The 21,022-nt window shown below is 36.7% G+C and overlaps 1 protein-coding gene and 1 long non-coding RNA gene across 3 annotated transcripts; one reads left to right on the forward strand and one right to left on the reverse strand.

Annotated features, from left to right (window-relative positions):
• The first annotated feature begins 1,275 nt into the window (after positions 1–1,275).
• On the forward strand, positions 1,276–20,781 carry LOC106134442 (phosphatidylinositol 4-kinase type 2-beta). Of its 2 annotated transcripts, none has more exons than XM_013334505.2 (11): positions 1,276–1,633; positions 4,580–4,698; positions 9,937–10,137; positions 11,099–11,224; positions 12,173–12,270; positions 12,807–12,942; positions 14,246–14,385; positions 15,311–15,386; positions 16,211–16,350; positions 17,497–17,595; positions 17,936–20,781. In XM_013334505.2, exons 1-10 carry the CDS (start codon positions 1,408–1,410, stop codon positions 17,582–17,584), a joined length of 1,350 nt encoding a protein of 449 aa, XP_013189959.2. In that variant the 5' UTR covers positions 1,276–1,407; the 3' UTR covers positions 17,585–17,595; positions 17,936–20,781. The 2 variants fall into 2 exon arrangements, with proteins under 2 accessions (XP_013189959.2, XP_060805915.1); XM_060949932.1 differs by lacking the exon at positions 1,276–1,633 and adding an exon at positions 1,947–2,093.
• LOC132902931 (uncharacterized) lies at positions 1,440–1,992 on the reverse strand. The gene is made up of 2 exons (XR_009657286.1): positions 1,839–1,992; positions 1,440–1,672 (listed from the first exon to the last, which is right to left on the reverse strand). It is a non-coding gene; the product is annotated as an uncharacterized LOC132902931 (long non-coding RNA).
• Positions 20,782–21,022: the final 241 nt, after the last annotated feature.

The following is a 21,022-nucleotide window of genomic DNA, read 5'->3' on the forward strand; positions in this document are numbered from 1 at the left end:
CCAGATCACATTGAAGAATTCCATCATCTAAATAACGCTATTGCCGAAGAAAGCATGTTAAATCCTCCTGTAGCAAAGGAAAGCAAGTTTGAAGATGAAAATAAGGCGTTACAATGTGCTAGGTTGCTGTGTAACGCGGAGGAACTGGGAACGCCTGTGTGTGCCTGCAACCATGTGACTGGTCATGTCGCCACTTTTAAAAACGAGTGCGATTTGAAAAGGCACAATTGTAGATATGATACAGGTAAATCTATCTCTGAATACTTACATACAATCATACCTGGTTCCCGGAGGGGTAGACAAAGACTACATGCCACGGACCCTGCATACTTCCGTCGCTTCCTCTACATGTTAACTCTTACTATGTAAGTTCGTCGGTTTATGGTAACTTTGATCTCACCGTACGCCAGGACGTCCCAGATTTGATCACATTAATTTCAATGGTAGGTAATCATCTAGCTAAACATGGTCTGCGATTCTTGTTACTACTAGCTCTGTCTACATCGTAAGTTCTTGTAAGTAAACGGCTAAAATAAGTACTGCAATAGCTGTTGTTCAACATATGAACCGTATATTCAGATATAAATAGACATATACCTATTGTTTCAGTTTTCAAAGTGATCTTACGCGAGATTTGCCCCTGGGAGTACCAATTTAGAAGAAAAGCTGGGAAACCTTTGATTGATTATTCTGATCGGAAATATTACAATGCATAAAGATACATATGATACAATGCATATTTCTGTTCCATTAAAAGCCTTTTATTTAACTGTGTGTTTTTTTAAAAACGTGTCATTGTTTTCCTGGTTGCGTCCTACCTCTTGGATAAGGAAAAGTTGCCAAGCATATAAAAAAATTTAGAAAGAGATAGATAGAGTAGTTAAGACATGTAAGACTTGTCAAACTTTGTGAAAGATCCCAAGAGAGGATGTCTTAGATTAGGTTTCAACTTACCTCATATTATAGTACACGAAGCTATTTATTCTCTTCTGTCTGATCTTCTCCGTTGCCTTTTATGGAAAACTCTAACCCTATAAGTTTGACATGGTCACATATTTAGTTACATAAATGTTAAGGTAGCGATCTCACCTTAAAAACTTCGGTTGGCTTTCAAATTTAGTTATTAAAGAAAAGTAATTAAGTAGATACTCTATGTTAGATTTCTCACACTTATTGATTCGAATTTTTCATTATTATAAAATACCGATTTATCGATTCATGAGAACCTCACTAGGATAAAGTTAAGAATAATCTGTGGTGTTATCTGTCATGTCATCTGTCAACTAAATCGCTCTATAATCTCTGCGCAGTTTTCTGAATGAAGTGTTTGTGTAAATGATTGTGGAACAAAGACTTTTACATTAAAATAAATGAGGCTCGGAAGAGTTTCACTGTTTAGCATTACTCATGAGTACGGAAGAGACTCTTTTGAATCTCGATTTCGACAAAATAAATTCAGCGATTGCGCCGACCGATGACGGCGTGGTATCTTTGTCCAGTAGTTCAGAAGAGATTTGTTTAGTTCCTGACGTCGGCTTCGAAGGCAGCGTGGATTCTCCAGGAGTAAACCGGGAGTCGCAGCCGCTCCTGGGCGGCCGCGGCGACTTCGAGGAATCATTTAATCACTTTCCAGGTGAGCCAAATCCTTCCTTCGCCTGACTCATGTAAATGCCTAATAAGTACATAAAAATGACATTACGCAGTGATAAACATATGCTGTTAAAAACTGACGATTGATTTTTTTCTGTAAACACTTGTTCGTCTTCTTTGTATGTATGGCTTCAATACAATTATTACAATAGATGCGAAAACATTAGTACACAAGTTTAAATACTCACCTTGAACGTTGCCTCGCGCTCTTGCCACTAATTATTGCGATTTCGCACAGTTTTGGTAGTACCTAATAATCATTTGCATTATTTTTAACCAATTCTAACTTCATACTGTAGTAAAACAGTACACAGCTGAAATAAGACTTGAATGAATTTAGCAACGGAGTGTAATTTTCAGTCAAGTGTGACGGTTCTGTTTGTATCAAATTAGGAGAAGTATAATTTTTAAATTTCCCAAAATGGATCAACCATTTAGCTGTGGTGAGTTATGTAAATTTATTCTAAATGTGAACAAATTTTTAAAAATTAAAAAATTTGGAATTTCTTTTACTTATTCACCAATGGTTTCATGACCATATGGCAGATGGCTATTGACTTGAATGTGCATATGTTTTTTTAACTATTATATTTCTATGTATCTTCTAAAGAAGTTCTGGTTTACACAGATAAACTTAGTCAGAAATAATAAATAAATTGCACTTTGTCAATGATAAAGTGATTATCATTAGTTTGGATTTACCAGAGATAATGAGAGTTTTGCCAGATTAATATGTAAGTAATGGATCAATAAATTTATCAGAACATGTTGGGTTGCAATAACACTATGCAATTGAAGATAATCTAATACCCATATAAAGTACAGTTTTACTGTGAATATCCTAACTAATATTGTAATTGTGAAAGAAAAAAAAATTAAGTAATATTGTTTGTTTTCTCTTCACACATCACGAAAATAAATCCAATCTTGTTAAAATTTCACATTTAAATAAGTCATGTTATGTATATTTAAGAGTCTGGATAAGTACATACTTTTCATTGCGGTATAAACTATAGCTCCTGTGGAATTTGCGAGAATTATTTTGTAGGTAGTGCTATATTTGTCCCTTTTTGTAATTGGCGCTATATGTACGTTGCTTTTTTGTCGGTGGCTCAGAATTCGCCTGGGTTAAGCTGTGGGTAAAAGCTAATATATAAAAAAAAACTCTAAAATATTTTTAATTTTACTGAAAGTTTTATAAAACAAATGAATGAAGAAACACAAGATAATCGTGGACAAACATACATACATATAGGTCAAACTGAGAAAGACCTTTTTTTGTTGAAGCTGGTTAAAAATAAGGACTAGGTCGAACACACTCAAATTATTATATATAAAAAAAAAATTCCTTCTTGCCAATCTGCCGACCATGTAAATCGATCGAAAAGCATGCTCTTTATGAAGCTTGCCGGTTTCCGGTAATCTTAACAAAGTTCATAAACTCATCGCTTTTTCCGTTGTGGTGTAGACAGAGCCAACAAAAAACTGATAGGACACATACATCTGTTTGGCTTAATGATAGAATTGATATTCAAACAGTGAACGGATTCTAGCCCATCGCCTAAAAAAAGAATCCCAAGCCTTTTCCTTAGTTGCCTTTTACGACGTCCATAGGAAAGAGATGGAGTGGTCCTATTCTTTTTTTTATCAGTGCTGGGAAGTACACGGCGTCATCATTTATAACTCTCCGCGCAAGCTCGTCAGTATAGGGCACCATGAGAAAGACGTCTACATAAAATTACATTTAGATCACAGACAGACAAGTGGTTCTATTAGCATGTAAAACGTAGCAACGGTGCAGATGTACCGGTGTGGTCGTAACGAACTGATAACCCGAACGAGTTTGTATGCAAATGTAGGAAAAAGTGTGGGTTCAAGGTGTTTGACCTACTTACTACCTGCTTCGTCAAAATGACACACATTTTTACTAATAAATTTTAGTGTTGTCGACTTCAAAACATGCCACTTTCTGCCTGAGAGGCCTATTCAAGAATGTTATTAACTGAGCCTTCTTCCTCCTGACGAAGTCTCAGTTACGTTACATCCTTACCTCTTGAGAAGAACCTGACCCTGGGTGGTTTGTGGTCATAATCCTGGGTGATTCAGGTTTTTACACGAAGCGACGCCCGTCTGACCTCTGCCACCTTTGCAGAGAAGCCTTACTCTCAATGGATCATAGTTAAAGCTGCTCTAGATGTATGTGCCTATTTCCTACGTCGCCTTTTACGACATTCATGGTAAGTAGATGGAGTGATCCTATTCTAAAATGCCGGGAAACACACGTCATGCTATAATTACCCATCATCGTTTGTGTATAACGCAGCATTACTTCTTAAACGTCCTTCCAAATCGGCGTAGTCTACATATACCTATACGAATATCACACCTTTATCCCTTGAGGGGTAGATAGGGCTTATAGTTTCGAAAAGACTCAAAAGCAACGATAGTTTTGTAGTGGATTTGAGTTTCAGACCTTTTAATTCAATGGACGACACGTCGTGGGCAGGGATGTATAATCGACATTCCCATCCAACGCACTTCAAGATTTACCTAAATACCTTTGACTAGCTTTTGCGCGGATATTCGCTCTCGTGGGAAATTCCATGTCATTTTCGAAGGTTTATTCAACATCTGTGCGAAATTTAGAGTTAATTCGTTACAAACGAACAAATTTTTTTTTTTCTCTTTATTAAAAATGTGGATTATGCGTACAGCTAACATCTGGAATTCCCTCCCCGTCTCTCCGTTCCCTTAGAGATTTTCAAAGAAAGATTGAACAGGCATTATTTGACCTCAGATCCCATCTTGTTGCTAGCCCATTTTCTGGGAAAATAATCCCAAGAGGAGCACCTGGTAAACATTATGTTTTTTCTTCGCTACAAAACCTATACATATGGATATCAATACAAAAAAGATATTTTATTCCCAGATGACCCCCAGTTCAGCGAGTTGGTATGGCAGGCGGAGGTGGCAATTGACAGTGGAATCTTCCCTGAGAGGATATACCAGGGCTCCAGCGGGTCCTATTTCGTCAAAAACCCGGCGGGGGTAAGTTTATTGTTTGACGATCAATATGTTACCCAATAATGCGCAGTTTCAAAGCATAGCGTCGGTCATCGTACCGCGGGCATATTTTAATGATTCTTTGCTGACTTATGAACGTTAATTTGATCGCTAACGAGGGAAAACATAGTAAGAATGTGCAAGCATACTTGGTTATATAGGAGACGTTTTGCATGAGGAGGGTTATGAATTGTGCAGGAATCGTGGCAAATGGAGAGATAAATAAATATATACGGGACAAATTAAACTGATTGAGTTAGCTTCGAAGTAAGTTCGAGACTTGTGTTACGAGATACTAACTCAACGATACTATATTTTTTAATAAATACTTATATAGATAAACATCCAAGCCAATCAGAAAAAGTTCTTTTCTCATCATGCCCTGGCCAGGATTCGAACCCGGGACCTCCGGTGTCATAGACAAGCGTAATACCGCTGCGCCACAGAGGCCGTTTAGGCCAGTGTAGTCTTTGCCTATCCCTCCGGGAAAGAGGCTTGATTTTATGTATTTGCAATGCAAATTTCACTGCAAATTCAGGTAACTGTTGGTGTAATCAACATGAATATGGCCTAGGGCCCTCTTCAAAGGTTGCGTCAGATGGGAACCGCGTCATCTCAACACCTGACTTCCTCAATCCAGTGGTCATAGGCCCTTCGTTTTATCACTTTATTTTTTTAAATAGATAGAATGATTCAAGAGGACGGTTTATATGTATAAATGCTACCCGTTCGAAGACGGGGCAGGTCGCTAGTTGTTTATGAAAGAATATTACAAATGTATGTCCGGATTGTGGTTCACAACTTATCTGTTAAGGTCATAGCAGTTCTATTATCTAAGTTGTGGGGTCATGAAACTTATTATTACTATTAATATAAATTCTATATCAGTGATTACTGTTTTTGCTAGTCTAGAAGATAAAAAAACTGGTCGAAAGTGGGTGGTTCCTTATACATTCCCTTAAACCCTCGCGTCTTTATAATTTATCATTATTAGTCGCGCTTAAGACTTACAGGTTTTAATTGTTGTTTTTGTTGCATTCATTGTATCACCTTTTGTGCCCCTCCCTATCATTCATACATATACCATATACCACATATGTGATCACCTCCATATTCCTTGTGAGGTAGTTATAGTAGTAGCTAAAACCGTTTGCCGTGCGGTTTCCGACACTTTTGAATAGAATCACTTCATATCCCTGCCATGGATGTCGTAAAAGGACACTAAGGGATAAGATCTTGGGATTCCTCTTGTAGGCGATGGGATAGAAACCTGTCATTATTTGAATCTCATTTCCATTATAAAGCTGTACAGCTGAATGTGGTCAAGTCTTTTCAAGACTGTCGGCTCTTTCTACCCCGCATGGGATATCACGTATGTATGTGTGTAACTTTAAACGGGGGAGGTTGCATCTGCACAAAATTTCTAAATTCCCTTTTGCAATTGCAAACAATTACAAATAACTGTTCGGCATCTCTATTGTCTAATTTAACAAAGGACAACAAAAATGCCCGTATCCCTCGAAGGCATCTGTTCCCGTTGACCGAGTAATTTTAACGAATCAGCGTTCGGATTGATAATTTTTTTTTAAATATTCACAAATTTCCAAAAAAAATCGCGATGTCTAAAATTGCGGAAAGCGACTAGTTTATTGGAACTAATTTTATGAATATGAGTAATTTTGCACATCTACCTACTTCGGAAATCGAAATCATAATATCTGTTACTACTGGTGCGCTAAATAAAACGATTGTAAGGAGAGAATTGAAAGGAATTGGAGTGTTAAACACGTTCGTTAAGGCTTACTAGGGCTGCTTCTGAATTTAAAATTTATTCGTTATTACCTATCAAATTAAAAATTAAGTTTTAATAATAAAAAGCAAAATGACATAGGGTCATGTGTCATGTCATTTTGGCGAAGTGGGTCCATTCTCTCTTCATTATTTTACAACTTAACCAACTATTACACGCCAACATGGCGGAAAATGTGTGGTTTACTATGTTATTATATAACCACCTATATGTTACCCATATTCTTAAATAAAAATTTTATATGAATTAAAATTATCGTATGTAGTAGAAGTGACAAGCTAGTGTTGTTCTGTAAAAAAATCCAAAACATGATAGTGAACAGGCAGGAAGCATAGAATATTAAGTTTCACGCTTGCTTTAACTTTTGACAAACGAAATAAATTTTTTCTTTATATTTTTAGGTCCCTAACTGAAGTACCAGTAACCCTAGGGCTGCTAAATATATCTAGAGAAATCTGCGCGGAAGCATGATGTTATACGACATTGATACGTAATTATGTCAGAAATAGCTGTTCTCCGCGGTTTCTCTTGCCTTTCCGTAACCGCAGGACAGAGTAATAACGAGTCTATAACCACCTAAGGAATAGGACTATAATATAGAATCATTCCCGCGTGAAATCATTCCCGCAGGGACTCCGGGATAAAAAAAGTAGTAGATGTTATTTTGGGCCTTCAGCTACCTACGTACCAAATTTAATCGTAATCAGTCCAGTAGTTTTTGCGTGAAATAGTAACAAACATCCATACTGACATACTCATAAACTTTCGCATTTATAATATTAGTATAGATTACCCAGCTGATGTCATAGCGGTATGAAGACAGAGGTAGGTAGAGAAGCCCTTATTATAAAAAAAAGCTCGGCCTGCCCTTTTACCTGCGCCCGGCGAAGTCGGCATGATCAGATGTTTCTTACCTGGATATGTCTTGCAAGCTTCCGCAAATGTGACCATATTTTTTCTGTCAACAAAGTTTATTGGTCGTTTAAAAATTTAACCGTAAAGTGGAAAAATTGTGTATCAATTCAAGTCAATAAACTTATTTTTTTTTTAATTTTCAATTTTATACGCATGCGTATTTTATTTATTTATTTTTTATATACGGGACAAATTACACAGATTGAGTTAGCCTCGAAGTAAGTTCGAGACTTGTGTTACGAGATACTAACTCTACTAATAAATACTTATGTAGATAAACATCCAAGACCCAGACCTCCGGTGACACAGACAAGCGCACTACCGCTGCGCCACAGAGGCCGTCAGATATATATTTTTTTAATTTGATTAATTTTGAAGTTGTATGAAGCCTCCGCTAAGTTTGCTCTTGCCACATAAGCGAGCAGGCGTGCCAAGCAGGCTGGCAGTGGTCGAGCGTACAGTAGTATAACAAACACTTTAAGGGGATAAGACGATGTTGAGTATTGTCGTTTTGTTTGGTATGTTTGTGACATAAATAATGTTTTTTTATGCCTATATTGATTTTACATTTTGGTAGCATTCTCGCCTGATCAATATTGCTCCACGGTGTGGCTAAATTAAAAAAAACAACTGTTTGATTTAAGAATTTGAATGTTCAAAACGATTTTTTTCTTGATTTATACTACAATAGACCTGACTAATCATGCCGTTACTATCCAGGACTTGTATAAATAAGGTAATTTCACAAAGCGACTACCATCCATCTTGTATCCAGCATACCCTGACGTAATTAATACAGCACGGACAATAGTTTTTGCACATATGAATATTCACCAAAGAGGAAGAAAGTCACTGAAATGTACATACATACATATAATCACGTCTATATCCCTTGCGGGGTAGACAGAGCCAAAAGCCTTAAAAACACTGATAGGCCACGTTCAACTGTTTGGCTTAATGATAGAATTGAGGTGACAGGTTGCTAGCCTGTTGCCTAAAAGAAGAATCCCAAGTTTATAAGCCTATCCCTTAGTCGCTTTTTACGATATCCATGGAAAGAGATTGAGTGGTCCTATTTTTTTTTTCTAATGGTACCGGGTACCACACGGCACTGAAATGTTAATAGTATAAACGATGTATATTTGTTCGTTTTTAGGACAGTCATTATAATTGTTGATAATGACGTGCCGTCATAATGGTCTTGAATATTTTTATAAAAACTGGTTTCTAATTAATTAAGATTATTTAAGAATTCGATCAAGTTCGTCAACTCTTTCGCAATGATATTGAAATATTATTCAATATCTTAATATCTATATAATTGTAATTCAATTCCATCATAAAGCCATACAACTGAACGTGGCCCTTCAGTCTATTCAATAATGTTGGCTCTGTCTTCCCCGCAAGGGATATAGACGTGACTATATATAATTGTGTAATATTTGGCAAATAAATGATTGAGTTTATTCACTTATGTCCAAATCAAATTCTTTCAAATATGTTAAGGCATGATTGGCTCCAAAGATTTTGACAGCGACAGAATATATATTTTTTTAAATGTCTCATAACAATTTCGTGAGTCATTTCTGTCTCAAAGTTCAGAATAACAATAACATACATATGTGACTCAAGCTGAACCGAGCTATGCAGTTAATATATACCTAAATATACCTATACGTATAGGTTATAGGTCGGTAATATTCACCGATAAAATGATGTTTCGGTTATTTACCTAAGTCAATAAGAAGGGGCTTGCTTCGGTACGAATTTTTCAATTCAATTCAAAATCTTTATTGCATATCATAAAGTACAAAATAAATTTCTGGATATAAGCCTTCTGTATGTAAGCAAAGTTATTTAAATACAGGCTCTGAGCCAACAACTCGTTATAAATGTTAACGTGTATAACCATAATTTAGTCCCAATTCATATGATATCGTAAGAGGCGACTAAAGGATAGGCTTTTAAACTTGGGATTCTTATTTTAAGCGATGGGCTAGCAACCTGTCACTATTTGAATTCTATGATAACGCCAAACAGCTGAACGTGGCCTGTCAATCTCTTCAGGACTGTTGGCTCTGTCTACCCCGCAAGAGATATAGACGTGACTATATATGTTTTACTTATTCAGGACTACCTAATTGATTTCCACGACTTCGTTCGGGTGGCAGAACGATTTATGTTAAAGTGTCATTTCTATATTTCCTGAAATTGTGTTGTATAAAGTGCTCCAGTTTTCAAAATCGTTTGTGGCCTTAATGTTGCCTAGGCCTTATAGCTATACAACGAAAAATTTCATTGGAATCCGTACAGTAATTACAGAGATTAGAATGTTAAAGAAAATTTTTTTTTTTCAAATTATTATTCTACTACTGTTTCTACATCGCCTATTTTTGTTTTCATAACTTTTTTGTTAATATGTTCTACACTGCACAGAAATTTCTTTTCTACTGTAAATATTGATTAACTCACAAATAAATAATATTTACTTGTTACAGAAAATAACAGGCGTGTTCAAACCCAAAGATGAAGAGCCTTACGGCAGACTGAACCCGAAATGGACCAAATGGATGCACAAGTTATGCTGCCCGTGCTGTTTCGGCCGCTCCTGTCTCATCCCGAACCAGGGTTATTTGTCGGAGGCTGGGGCCAGCCTCGTGGATTCCAAGATTGGCCTGAAAATTGTGCCAAAGACCAGGGTAAGTACATATGATTTTTGAGCAAATAAGCTCTTTAGTTTTGGCGAAATGGATGTACAAGTTATATTATACCTGTTTTGGCCGGACATGTTTATTCGGCTGCTTGTTAGAGGCCGAGGCGAGTCTGGTAGATTCTAAGTTTGGCTTGAAAATTGTTACAAAGACCAGGTTATTAAGTTTATCAAAGAAGCATTTAAATCATGGTGCGTCCTCTCTGACCACGACCTTGGAATATGTAAGTCAGGTCATTATTATAGGATTCCTCACGAACTTTTTCTTCGCCGCTGAAGCATTAAAACTAGCGTACGTAAGTCAAGCAATTAAAATCAAAATGCTCCAAAATAATATACGGAAAAGTATACGTAGTGTTTTATAACCAGGTTTTCGTTAAGATATAATTTGAAGTTTTAAATGTTTCTAAAAGGCTGGTTAAGATATTTCACCTCGGGCTCTGCGAAGCGCGTCGCGTATCAAAATTCTACACCGAACCGCAATTCAAGGCTTAGTAGGTTCTAGTTTATTATAATAAATGCTTAATACGTACATATTGAGTTTAAATCGCTGTTGACTAATTTGTTTAACGGCACATACAAACATACATATAGTCAAGGCTATATCCCTGGCGCGGTAGACAGAGCCAGAAGTCTTGAAAGACTCACAGGCCACGTTCAGCTGTTAGGCTCAATGATAGCGTTAAAATTTAAATAGTGACAGGTTGCTAGCCTATCGCCTATAAGAAGAATCCGAAGTTATAAGCCTATCCCTTAGTCGCCTTTTACGACATCCATAGGAAAGGGATGGAGTGGTCCTATTCTGTTTTATATTGGTACCGGGAATCACACGGCACGTTTAAAAACACCCTTATCAAATTATCAGTCTGTCAAGATCCGTGTAATCCCAAAGCCAGTTCAAAGATATATTACTTAAAACTTAATGTATTATTAGTCTATTATTTTTACAGGTAGTGAAACTAGTGTCGGAAACGTTCAACTACCTTCGGATAGACCGCGAAAGGTCGCGACTGAAGCGGGCCATCACAGAGCAATTCCCTAATCTGAGGTTCAACAGAATGGGACTGCCGCCTAAGGTAAGGGTTGTAGAAGATTACGATAAATTTAACGGATTATCAGTATGAGAAACTGTTATAAGAAGGAATCTTTTTAATGCTGCTCTCCTTAATTTTCGCTAACAAATAACAGAGAAGGAAGTTAGACTATTGAAAAAGTTTGTGGCATTATGTTTCTCATTGTGAGAATGTTAAACTTTGAAAGATGTTTCTCAATATGAGAAACATATGAATTTTCCATTACAAGTTTCCACATTGACCATAAATAAGAGGTCGCAAATGAAGCTGAGCTGATTTTCTGATCTATTAATCAATATGGAAGAGCATTTTTTTAACTTTTTGTTTATTTATTAATAATATTGCTATTTATTTTTATGGAATGGATGTTCTCCAATCAAAACTTGCTTTGAAAATTTTCTTAACCAATGATATTTCAGCGTACATATATCCTACTAATATTATAAAAGTTTGTGAGTATGTCAGTATGGATGCTTGTTACTCTTTCACGCAAAAACTACCGAACCAATCACGATGAAATTTAGTATGTAGGTAGCTGAAGACCCAGAATAACTTATAGGCTACTTTTTATCCCGGAGTTCCCGCGGAATTTATACGGTTTCCATGCGGACGAAGTCGCGGGCGGCCTCTTGTAATATATATATGACGGCCTCTGTGGCGCAGCGTTAGTGCGCTTGTCTGTGTCACCGGAGGTCCCGGGTTCGAATCCCGGCCAGGGTATGATGAGAAACGAACTTTCTCTGATTGGCCAGGGTCTTGGATGTTTATCTATATATGTATTTATTATAAAATATAGTATCGTTGAGTTAGTATCTCGTAACACAAGTCTCGAACTTACATCGAGGCTAACTCAATCTGTGTAATTTGTCCCGTATATATCTATATTTATATTTATATTATTTATTATATCTATATTTATCTATATCTATCTATATATGTATATGTGTGCAGGTGGGGTCGTTCCAACTGTTCGTGGAGGGCTACAAGGACGCGGACTACTGGCTGCGGCGGTTCGAGCAGGATCCGCCTCCGCCGCACGTCATGAGGAAGTGCGTATAACGATGTACAGTGCAATATGATGCCGTGTGGTTCCCGGCACCAAGAATAGGACCACTCCACAAAAGAATAGGACCACTCCATCTCTCTTCCGTGGATGTCGTAAAAGGAGACTAAGGAGTAGGTTATAAACTTGGGATGCTTCTTTTAGGCGATGGGCTAGCAACCTGTCACTATTTCAATCTCAATTCTATATTAAAGCCAAATAGCCGAACGTTGCCATTCAGTCTTTTTGTCAAGACTGTTATCTCTGTCTACCCCGCAAGGGATATAGACGTGACCATATGTATGTATGTAATAATTTGAATCTCAATTCTATCTTAAAGCCAAATTGCTGAACGTTGCCATTCAGTCTTTCAACAAAGTTTACTGCCACTTCCAAGGCGTCAGTGCAGAAGAAGCGGTAACAAACTGCACTGCAGCATTTTCTCCAACAACGTCAACTTCACAAATATCCTAACTTAAAATTGAATGTGGACGAGAGAATTCATTACAGATTTCATCATTCAGACGAGAGAATTCATTACAGATTCCAGCTCCAATTCGAGCGGCTGGTGGTCCTGGACTACATAATTCGCAACACAGACCGCGGGAACGACAATTGGCTGATAAAGTACGAGGGGCCTTCCGCCGGCCAGCAGGAGATCCGCATGAGGGACACTTCGGTAATACATACATACATACATACGTACATACATACATATTAATCACGTCTATATCCCTTGCGGGGTGGGACGGAGCCAACAGTCCTGAAGAGACTGATAGGCGACGCTCAGCCGCTTGGCTTTATGATAGAATTGAGATTCAAATAGTGACAGGTAGCTAGCCCGTCGCCTAAAATAAGAATCTCAATACATACAATGATACAATGTACTTATCACTTATTGACGTCACATCACTTAAATCTAATTATAACTACTACCGCTTTGAGAAGCGCACGTGTAGAAGAAGCGGCGGAACAAACTACACTGCAGCATTTTTATCGGACGTCAATTTACAAATATAGATCTCTTGAATCTAAATCATATACGAATGCACATTGTCTACATTAAATACATGAATGAATGTAGAACTAATTATTTCAATACGAATATTTCGTCAAATATGTATGTAAATAAAGATAAAATAAAATATGTACAAATTATGTCAACGCCATGTTAAAAATGCATAAGCATTCAAGAGGCCATTTTGTCAAGCTCGGGCCACACATGTTTATCATATATATAATCCTCCGTGCTGTAATAATAGGCTTTCCTACAAAACTCATCTTTAATCGCCTTTTACCACATCCATTGGAAAGAGATGGAGTGGTCCTATTATTTCTTGTTTTGTTTTTTTGACGTGACAACTTCTTATAATTCGATTGAGCCGGCTGCACGCACGAAAAAACATGACTCATGCGGCGTTACCTCGCTCTGAGGCGTTCCATGTAAGAAGTGCAAGCGAGAGTGCGGAACGAGCGACAAAGAGGCACAATCGGCCTTCGCGTTCGGCAGCGTACACCTCCTTCTCTATATACATACAAATCTATTAAACAAATGAAATTAAAATTTTGTTTTGAAAAATTTCAATTTCACCATTCCATTAGTATTTTCTTAAGACGTTGTCACGTTCAATTACATATACATTCATACATATAATCACGTCTATATCCCTTGCGGGGTAGACAGAGCCAACAGTCTTGTAAAGACTGATAGGCCACGTTCAGCTATTTGGCTTTAAGATAGAATTGAGATTCAAATAGTGACAGGTTGCTAGCCCATCGCCTAAAAAAGAATCTCAAGTATGTAAGCCTATCCCTTAGTCGCCTTTTACGACATCCATGGGAAAGAGATGGAGTGGTCCCATTCTTTTTTGTATTGGTGCCGGGAACCACACGGCACGACACTTTTAATTATCGTCAATAAACCGACTTTAGAGGCAACCGATTTTTTTTTTTTAATTTATTTATCTGTGCACTCACGCCAGGAGTGGAGCGGCGAGGTGGCGCTGGCGGCGATCGACAACGGGCTGGCGTTCCCGTTCAAGCACCCGGACTCGTGGCGCGCCTACCCCTACCACTGGGCCTGGCTGCCGCACGCCAAGCTGCCCTTCAGCCACGAGACCAAGTCGGTGGCTTAGGATTTATTGCATACATACATACATACATATGTGCCGTGTGGTTCCCGGCACCAATAAAAAAAAAAGAATAGGACCACTCCCATCTCTTTCCCATGGATGTCGTAAAAAGCGACTAAGGGATAGGCTTATAAACTTGGGATTCCTCGTGCCGTGTGATTCCCGGCACCATTACTAAAAAAGAATAGGACCACTCCCATCTCTTTCCCATGGATGTCGTAAAAGGCGAGGGATAGGCTTATAAACTTGGGATTCCTCTTTTAGGCGATGGGCTAGCGACCTGTCGCTATTTGAATTTCAATTCTATCACTAAGCCAAACAGCTGAGCGTGGCCAATTAGTCTTTTTAAGACGTGATCATATGTATGTATGTATGTAAATATGGTCACGTCTATATCCCTTGCGGGGTAGACAGAGATAACAGTCTTGATAAAAGACTGAATGGCCACGTTCAGCTGTTTGGCTTAGTGACAGAATTGAGATTCAAATAGTGATAGGTTGCTAGCCCATCGCCTAAAAAAGAATCCCAAGTTGGTAAGCCTATATTATTTATTTATTACTTATACTAATATTATAAAGCTGAAGAGTTTGTTTGTTTGAACGCGCCAATCTCAGGAACTACTGGTTCGAATTGAAAAATTAACCTTGAAATTTTCGATCTAACTAGTGTATTATTAGAAAAAGTCTGAGAGGAATAAGAAAATCCTATCTCTTTATAATTAGCTTAATTTGATATAGAGCATGATGAGAAACGAACTTTTTATTTTTATTAGATGATACTTAGGTATTAATTATCAAATAATGTATCATTGAGTTAGTATCTCGTAATACAAGTTTCGAACTTTCTTCGAGGCTAACTCAATCTGTGTAGTTTGTCCTGCATATATTTATTTATTTTTATGTAATTCATTTTCAGGGAGCTGGTTCTTCCGTTGCTGTCAGACATGAATTTCGTTCAAGAATTGTGCGATGAACTACATTTATTATTTAAGGTCAGTAGGAATGTGTTTACAATTAAAACTTATTGATAATTATTACTTTTCTTGATAAAACTTGATTGCATACATATGGTCACGTCTATATCCAATGCGGGGTAGACAGAGCCAACAGTCTTGAAGACTCAATGGCCACGTTCAGCTATTTGGCTAAATGATAGAATTGAGATTCAAATAGTGACAGGTCGCCAGCCTATCGCCTAAAAGAAGAATCTCAAGTTTATAAGCCCATCCCTTAGTCGCCTTTTACGACATCCATGGGAAAGAGATGGAGTGGTCCTATTCTTATTGTATTGGTGCCGGGAACCACACGGCTTTGAAACGGCAAAACTTGATTGTAAGATGTTATTCTTTTTTATTTATTATACTAAGACTCATGCAAAGGTAGTCATGGTTAAAAAAATATACAGTTGAACAATTCAAATTGCTAACATATTATTTCTTTAATTGTATATAAAACCATATGAAACCTTTATTTTAACTAAGTCACACTAACTCGATATGTGTAATCTGTCCCGTATATAGCCCAAGTTTCGAACATACTTCCGAGGCTAACTCAATCTCTGTAATGATATTATACATACATACATAAATACATAAAATCACGCCTCTTTCCCGGAGGGGTAGGCAGAGACTACCTCTTTCCACTTGCCACGATCTCTGCATACTTCCTTCGCTTCATCCACATTCATAACTCTCTTCATGCAAGCTCGGCGGTTTCGGGTACTTTTGACCTGACCCTTTACCAGGACGTCCTTAATTTGATCAAGATACGTTCGTCTAGGATAATGATATTATATTATTTCTAATCTAATTTCCAGCAAGACAAAGGCTTCGACAAGGGTCTGTTCGAGCGACAGATGTCCGTGATGCGCGGCCAAGTGCTGAACCTGACGCAGGCGCTCAAGGACAACAAGAGTCCCGTGCAACTCGTCCAGATGCCCGCCGTCATTGTGGAGAGGTCAGGGTCTATACATACATACACTACACATCTTCACCGATCACGTCTTACGAGGTAGACAGTACCTTGGATCCTACTCGTACAGCTGAACGTGGTCTTTCAATCTTTCCAAGGCTCAACAAGAGTCCCGTGCAGCTGGTGCAGATGCCCGCCGTCATTGTGGAGAGGTGAGGGTCTATACATACATACATACCGGTCCGATGAAAATGCTGCAGTGTAGTTTGTTCCGCCGCTTCTTCTACACATGCGCTTTGGAAGCGGCAGTAGTTATAATTAGATTTAAGTGATGTGACGTCAATAAGTGATACCTTGTATCCAATTTTGAAAATAAATCTATTCTATTCTATACACATCGTCACCGAACACGTCTTACGAGGTAGACAGTACCTTGGTTCCTACTCGTACAGCTGAACGTGGCCTTTCATTCTTTCCAAGGCTCTGCCTACCCCGCAAGGCGTGATTATATATGTGTATGTATATCTAGGATGTTATGGTTTGATTTGACAGTATCTCGATTTTAATATAAAGCCAAACATTTAGGTAAATGAAGCCTTTGTGGCGACATCTCTACGCCACGAGTCACAACAGCCAATCACGCGACGCTATCAGCCAATAACAGTGAAGAGTCCGAATCGCGCAAGCAAAGATTTCACGGAAATCGGATCATAAATAAAACCTACGACTCAACATCGTCTGACGCGCGGTTCCCCAGGCATCACACCTAGCCTGGCGGAAGTTCTTCCCTTAGTCGTGGTCCTACACCTACATATCTTGATTCCATTGCTTCTGTAACGAATATATACCTACACGATTATGTGTATTCATGTCGATTGAATACGTTTTTACATACATACATACATATAATCAAGTCCATATCCCTTGCGGGGTAGACAGAGCCAACAGTCTTAAAAAGACTGATTAGAAGCCAAGTTTAGCTGTTTCGCTTAATGATAGAATTGATGATTCAAATAGTGACAGGTTGCTAGTCTGTCGCCTAAAAGAAGAATCTAAAGTTTATAAGCCTATCCCTTAGTCGCTTTTTACGACATCCACGGGAATAAGACGGAGTGGTCCTATTCTTTCTTTTTTAATGGTGCCGGAAACCACACGGCACTTTTTTATTCTGTCAATATGTCATTTTTACAGGTCAAAGAGTGGATCGACGTCTTCTCGCTTCTTCGACTCGTTCCAACAGCGGTTCCAGCACAAGTCGCCGTTCTTCTCGTGGTGGTGATCACATGTTAGGTGACTATACGGTTTATGTCCCCCCCCCTCCCCCCACACACACACAAAGAAATTTAATTTATGACCTTTTATCTTCTTAACCATTCTTGAAATTTTCCATACAGAGTACTGTATTTTCGAAAAAATATGCCGTGCGGTTCCCGGCACCAATAAAAAAAGAAGAGGATCAGGTTGCAAGCCTGTCGCCTAAAAGAAGAATCCCAAGTTTATAAGCTTATCCCTTAGTCACCTTTTACGGCAGCCATGGGAAAGAGATGGAGTGGTCCTATTCTTTTTCTATATATATATATATATACTTTTCTTATTTTCAACAGATAATGATTTTATACGTTTCTTTCAGGAAATATATGAAAATGGTGATTGTTCCGTTACGGGCGCGTAATATTAGCTAACAAATGTATGTATAATTACTGTATGTACGGCGTAGACTAGTATTACAAATTACTCGCATATGCTCGGACGACAAAGGTAACTTAGTCTGTGTAGAGAACTTAAGAATTTAATAAATAAAATTAAAACTGTCATAAATTCAAGTTTTGTAAAGTCCTACCTCAATAACTGGATTGAACTCGAAGTTTTATCTTACTTTCGATTAAATCTTAATTTAATTTGAAACGAACATTGATTGCAAATAAAATTTGAAAAAAAAAATACAAACTAATATGTATACTTATTATCTTGACAATAACAATAATGAACACAAATAATGTGGTATAGGAAAAATCTTAATAATAAACAAGTCTCTGTGAAGTAGCATTTTTTGACAGCTGTCAAATAAATGATATGTGCTTATTCTATCTGAATCCAAATGTTTTTGATAAGAGTAAAAAATATTTTACTGAATTAACACACAAAAACACAAAATTCTTCTTTGTCGACGTTTTAAATTGTAGACATGTCGGTAAGTTTGAGTCTACACTGACTAAGTTATCTGTGCCCTTTAATTTCCTTTTAGTTAATTACATTTAAATTTAATTGCAGACATAACAAAAGTAGAATTGAATGAAGTTTGCGTTATATATTTTTTTTATTTTATTTAAAAAATTATTGATTGATAATATAATTCGGACCAAATGTTTGATCAAGTCATCACTATAATTTGGTAGCTAGTAATTTTAACTTGATAAGGCATATATTTGAATAGTGTCGTCAATAGGCGTTTCAGAAATACGTGAAAACAATGTCTTCAGGATTAAAAAAATAATGGCTGAATGTCTCACAATTTCTTTTGCGCAGAATTCACGTGCAGGTTATATGCTGTGATCATCTAAATATTTTTCTATGTTTTTTTTTTTCAAAGTGATAACCATCTAGTGATTTTTCATTTATGAATATGGAAATTGTATAAATATAACATAAAACCTTGAGTTTTGGGAAAAAAATATCTGACATTTTTAATTTATTTCAATGCTAAACTATATCTTAATTATTTTTACACAAACTATTCTACTAATTAGGAAAATTTATCAACAAGCATGTTATCAACTTCTAATCCTTTTATAATTATCTGAGAATTGCAGAGTATCTTATTTATTTAACTAATTTGTTGGTAATATTATTCCTTGTTAGCCTATTCAATAAATAAATAATAAATTATCTTTACTAGATTTTTTCAAAGTTCTGGTCTAGCCTTTGGGTCGCGGAGATCAGACTAGTCGCTCTATGTGACCTAGCCTTGGTTAATCATCTAGGTTAGGATCCCAGGCTCTGAAATAACATTGCGGGGAAACTTGTATGATAGAATATCATTATAATAAGGCCCAGTGAGGCTGAATGCACTTAAAATGCAGTTGTCAAAGCTGTCATGGATCACTATAGTAAATACCTATAGAAAGTACCTTCACTTAATTCTGAAATATTGAACAAATGTCCGATTACAAAAGAAAATGTGTAAAATTCTGAAATAACTAATTCAGAAGATTTAAATCTGATTTATGATTTGTTTACAAGACTATTGTCTTTGTTAAATAAAATTATACAAAAAGTTACAGAAAAACTTGTGATGTTCACTATTTCTTTATTCGACTTGTAAAGTTAACAGAATATAGTACAATTCTTCTAATTAACTGTCCGATTTTGTACAAGCATGGAGATACCAATAGTCATATAATTTAAAATGTTTGAGTTTAACGAGCAATTAGTTCAATAGGTTATAGGCCACACCACGGTGTACGCCATCTTGTTTCGTTGCAACAAAATGGCCGACGCCTTGGTGTTGCCAGTCAGTGGTATAAATAATATGTTAATATGTATAATCAATTGTGAGATGAATGTTATAAGTGTAAAGCGGTTTGTATGAAGGTATAATTAAAAATTAACACGTTTGTGACTTTTGTATATTGTTTTATATTTCTTCTTTATAAATAGTAAAGCTGAACGTATTTTTTTTTCGCAATCCAGTATGTAAATATGTTGTTACAAAGATTTCTAAACCAGTTGTATATATTTTCTACTTATATATTGTTTCCTTTTGTTTTTTATTCCATTATTCTGTGATAGTGTATCGTTTTTAAGTTTGCAACTTCGTATTTGAATACTTTAACGATATTTTAATAATAGATCCCGTACCAACTATGAGAAAAAGAAATTGATTTATTTTCAAAATAAGATACAAGTACTACTTAATGACTTCAAACACAACAAACAAGTACCGCTTCCAAAGCGCAAGTGTAGAAGAAGCGACGAAACAATCTACACTACATCATTCAATAGATTAATTTTGTGTATGGAACACCAAAATGGTATCATTGAAGATATTTTAATAAATAAAAAGTATAGCCATACAGTGTTTATGACAATGTCAATATCAATTCGCTCTCTTTTTGTGGAGAAATAACTAATTATATTTTTAAATGTGCCAGGTCAGAATCACATTTGACCTCAGCCAATCGGGCCTCTTTCTTTTTGTAAAATATTAAATTTTCTCAATGTTTATCTCTAATATCACATTCTTTTATTTTTTCCAAAGAAAATCAACAAAATGATATCATTTAGAAGGTGTTTAAAGAAATTTGAAAAAATTATATCATGGCTAGATGTGATTCCGCCCTTGCGAATAATCTTCATACAAACCGCATTCTGAGTGAAATCCATGTAAATAGTCTTAACATTTTTTGTTCAATGGTTATTTCCTGTTTATATGTATTATTTAATTTTGGAGAGAAATATAATCACCATTGCATTTTATGTGTATTTTAATTATATCGTTGATCAGTCCATGTCCTTTCATATGTATGTAATCACGTCTATATCCCTTGCGGAATAGACAGAGCCAACAGTCTCGAAAAAAGTGAAAGGCTACACTTAGCTGTATGGCTTAATGCTAGGATTGAGAATAAATTAATTAATTTATAGCCATAAAAAGCAAAATGAAATAGAAGATATTGTAAGGAATTCATTATGACATGTATAATTTCATTTTGCTGTA

This window comes from Amyelois transitella, chromosome 20, assembly GCF_032362555.1.
Source record: "Amyelois transitella isolate CPQ chromosome 20, ilAmyTran1.1, whole genome shotgun sequence".
Classification (NCBI taxonomy): Eukaryota; Metazoa; Arthropoda; class Insecta; order Lepidoptera; family Pyralidae; genus Amyelois; species Amyelois transitella.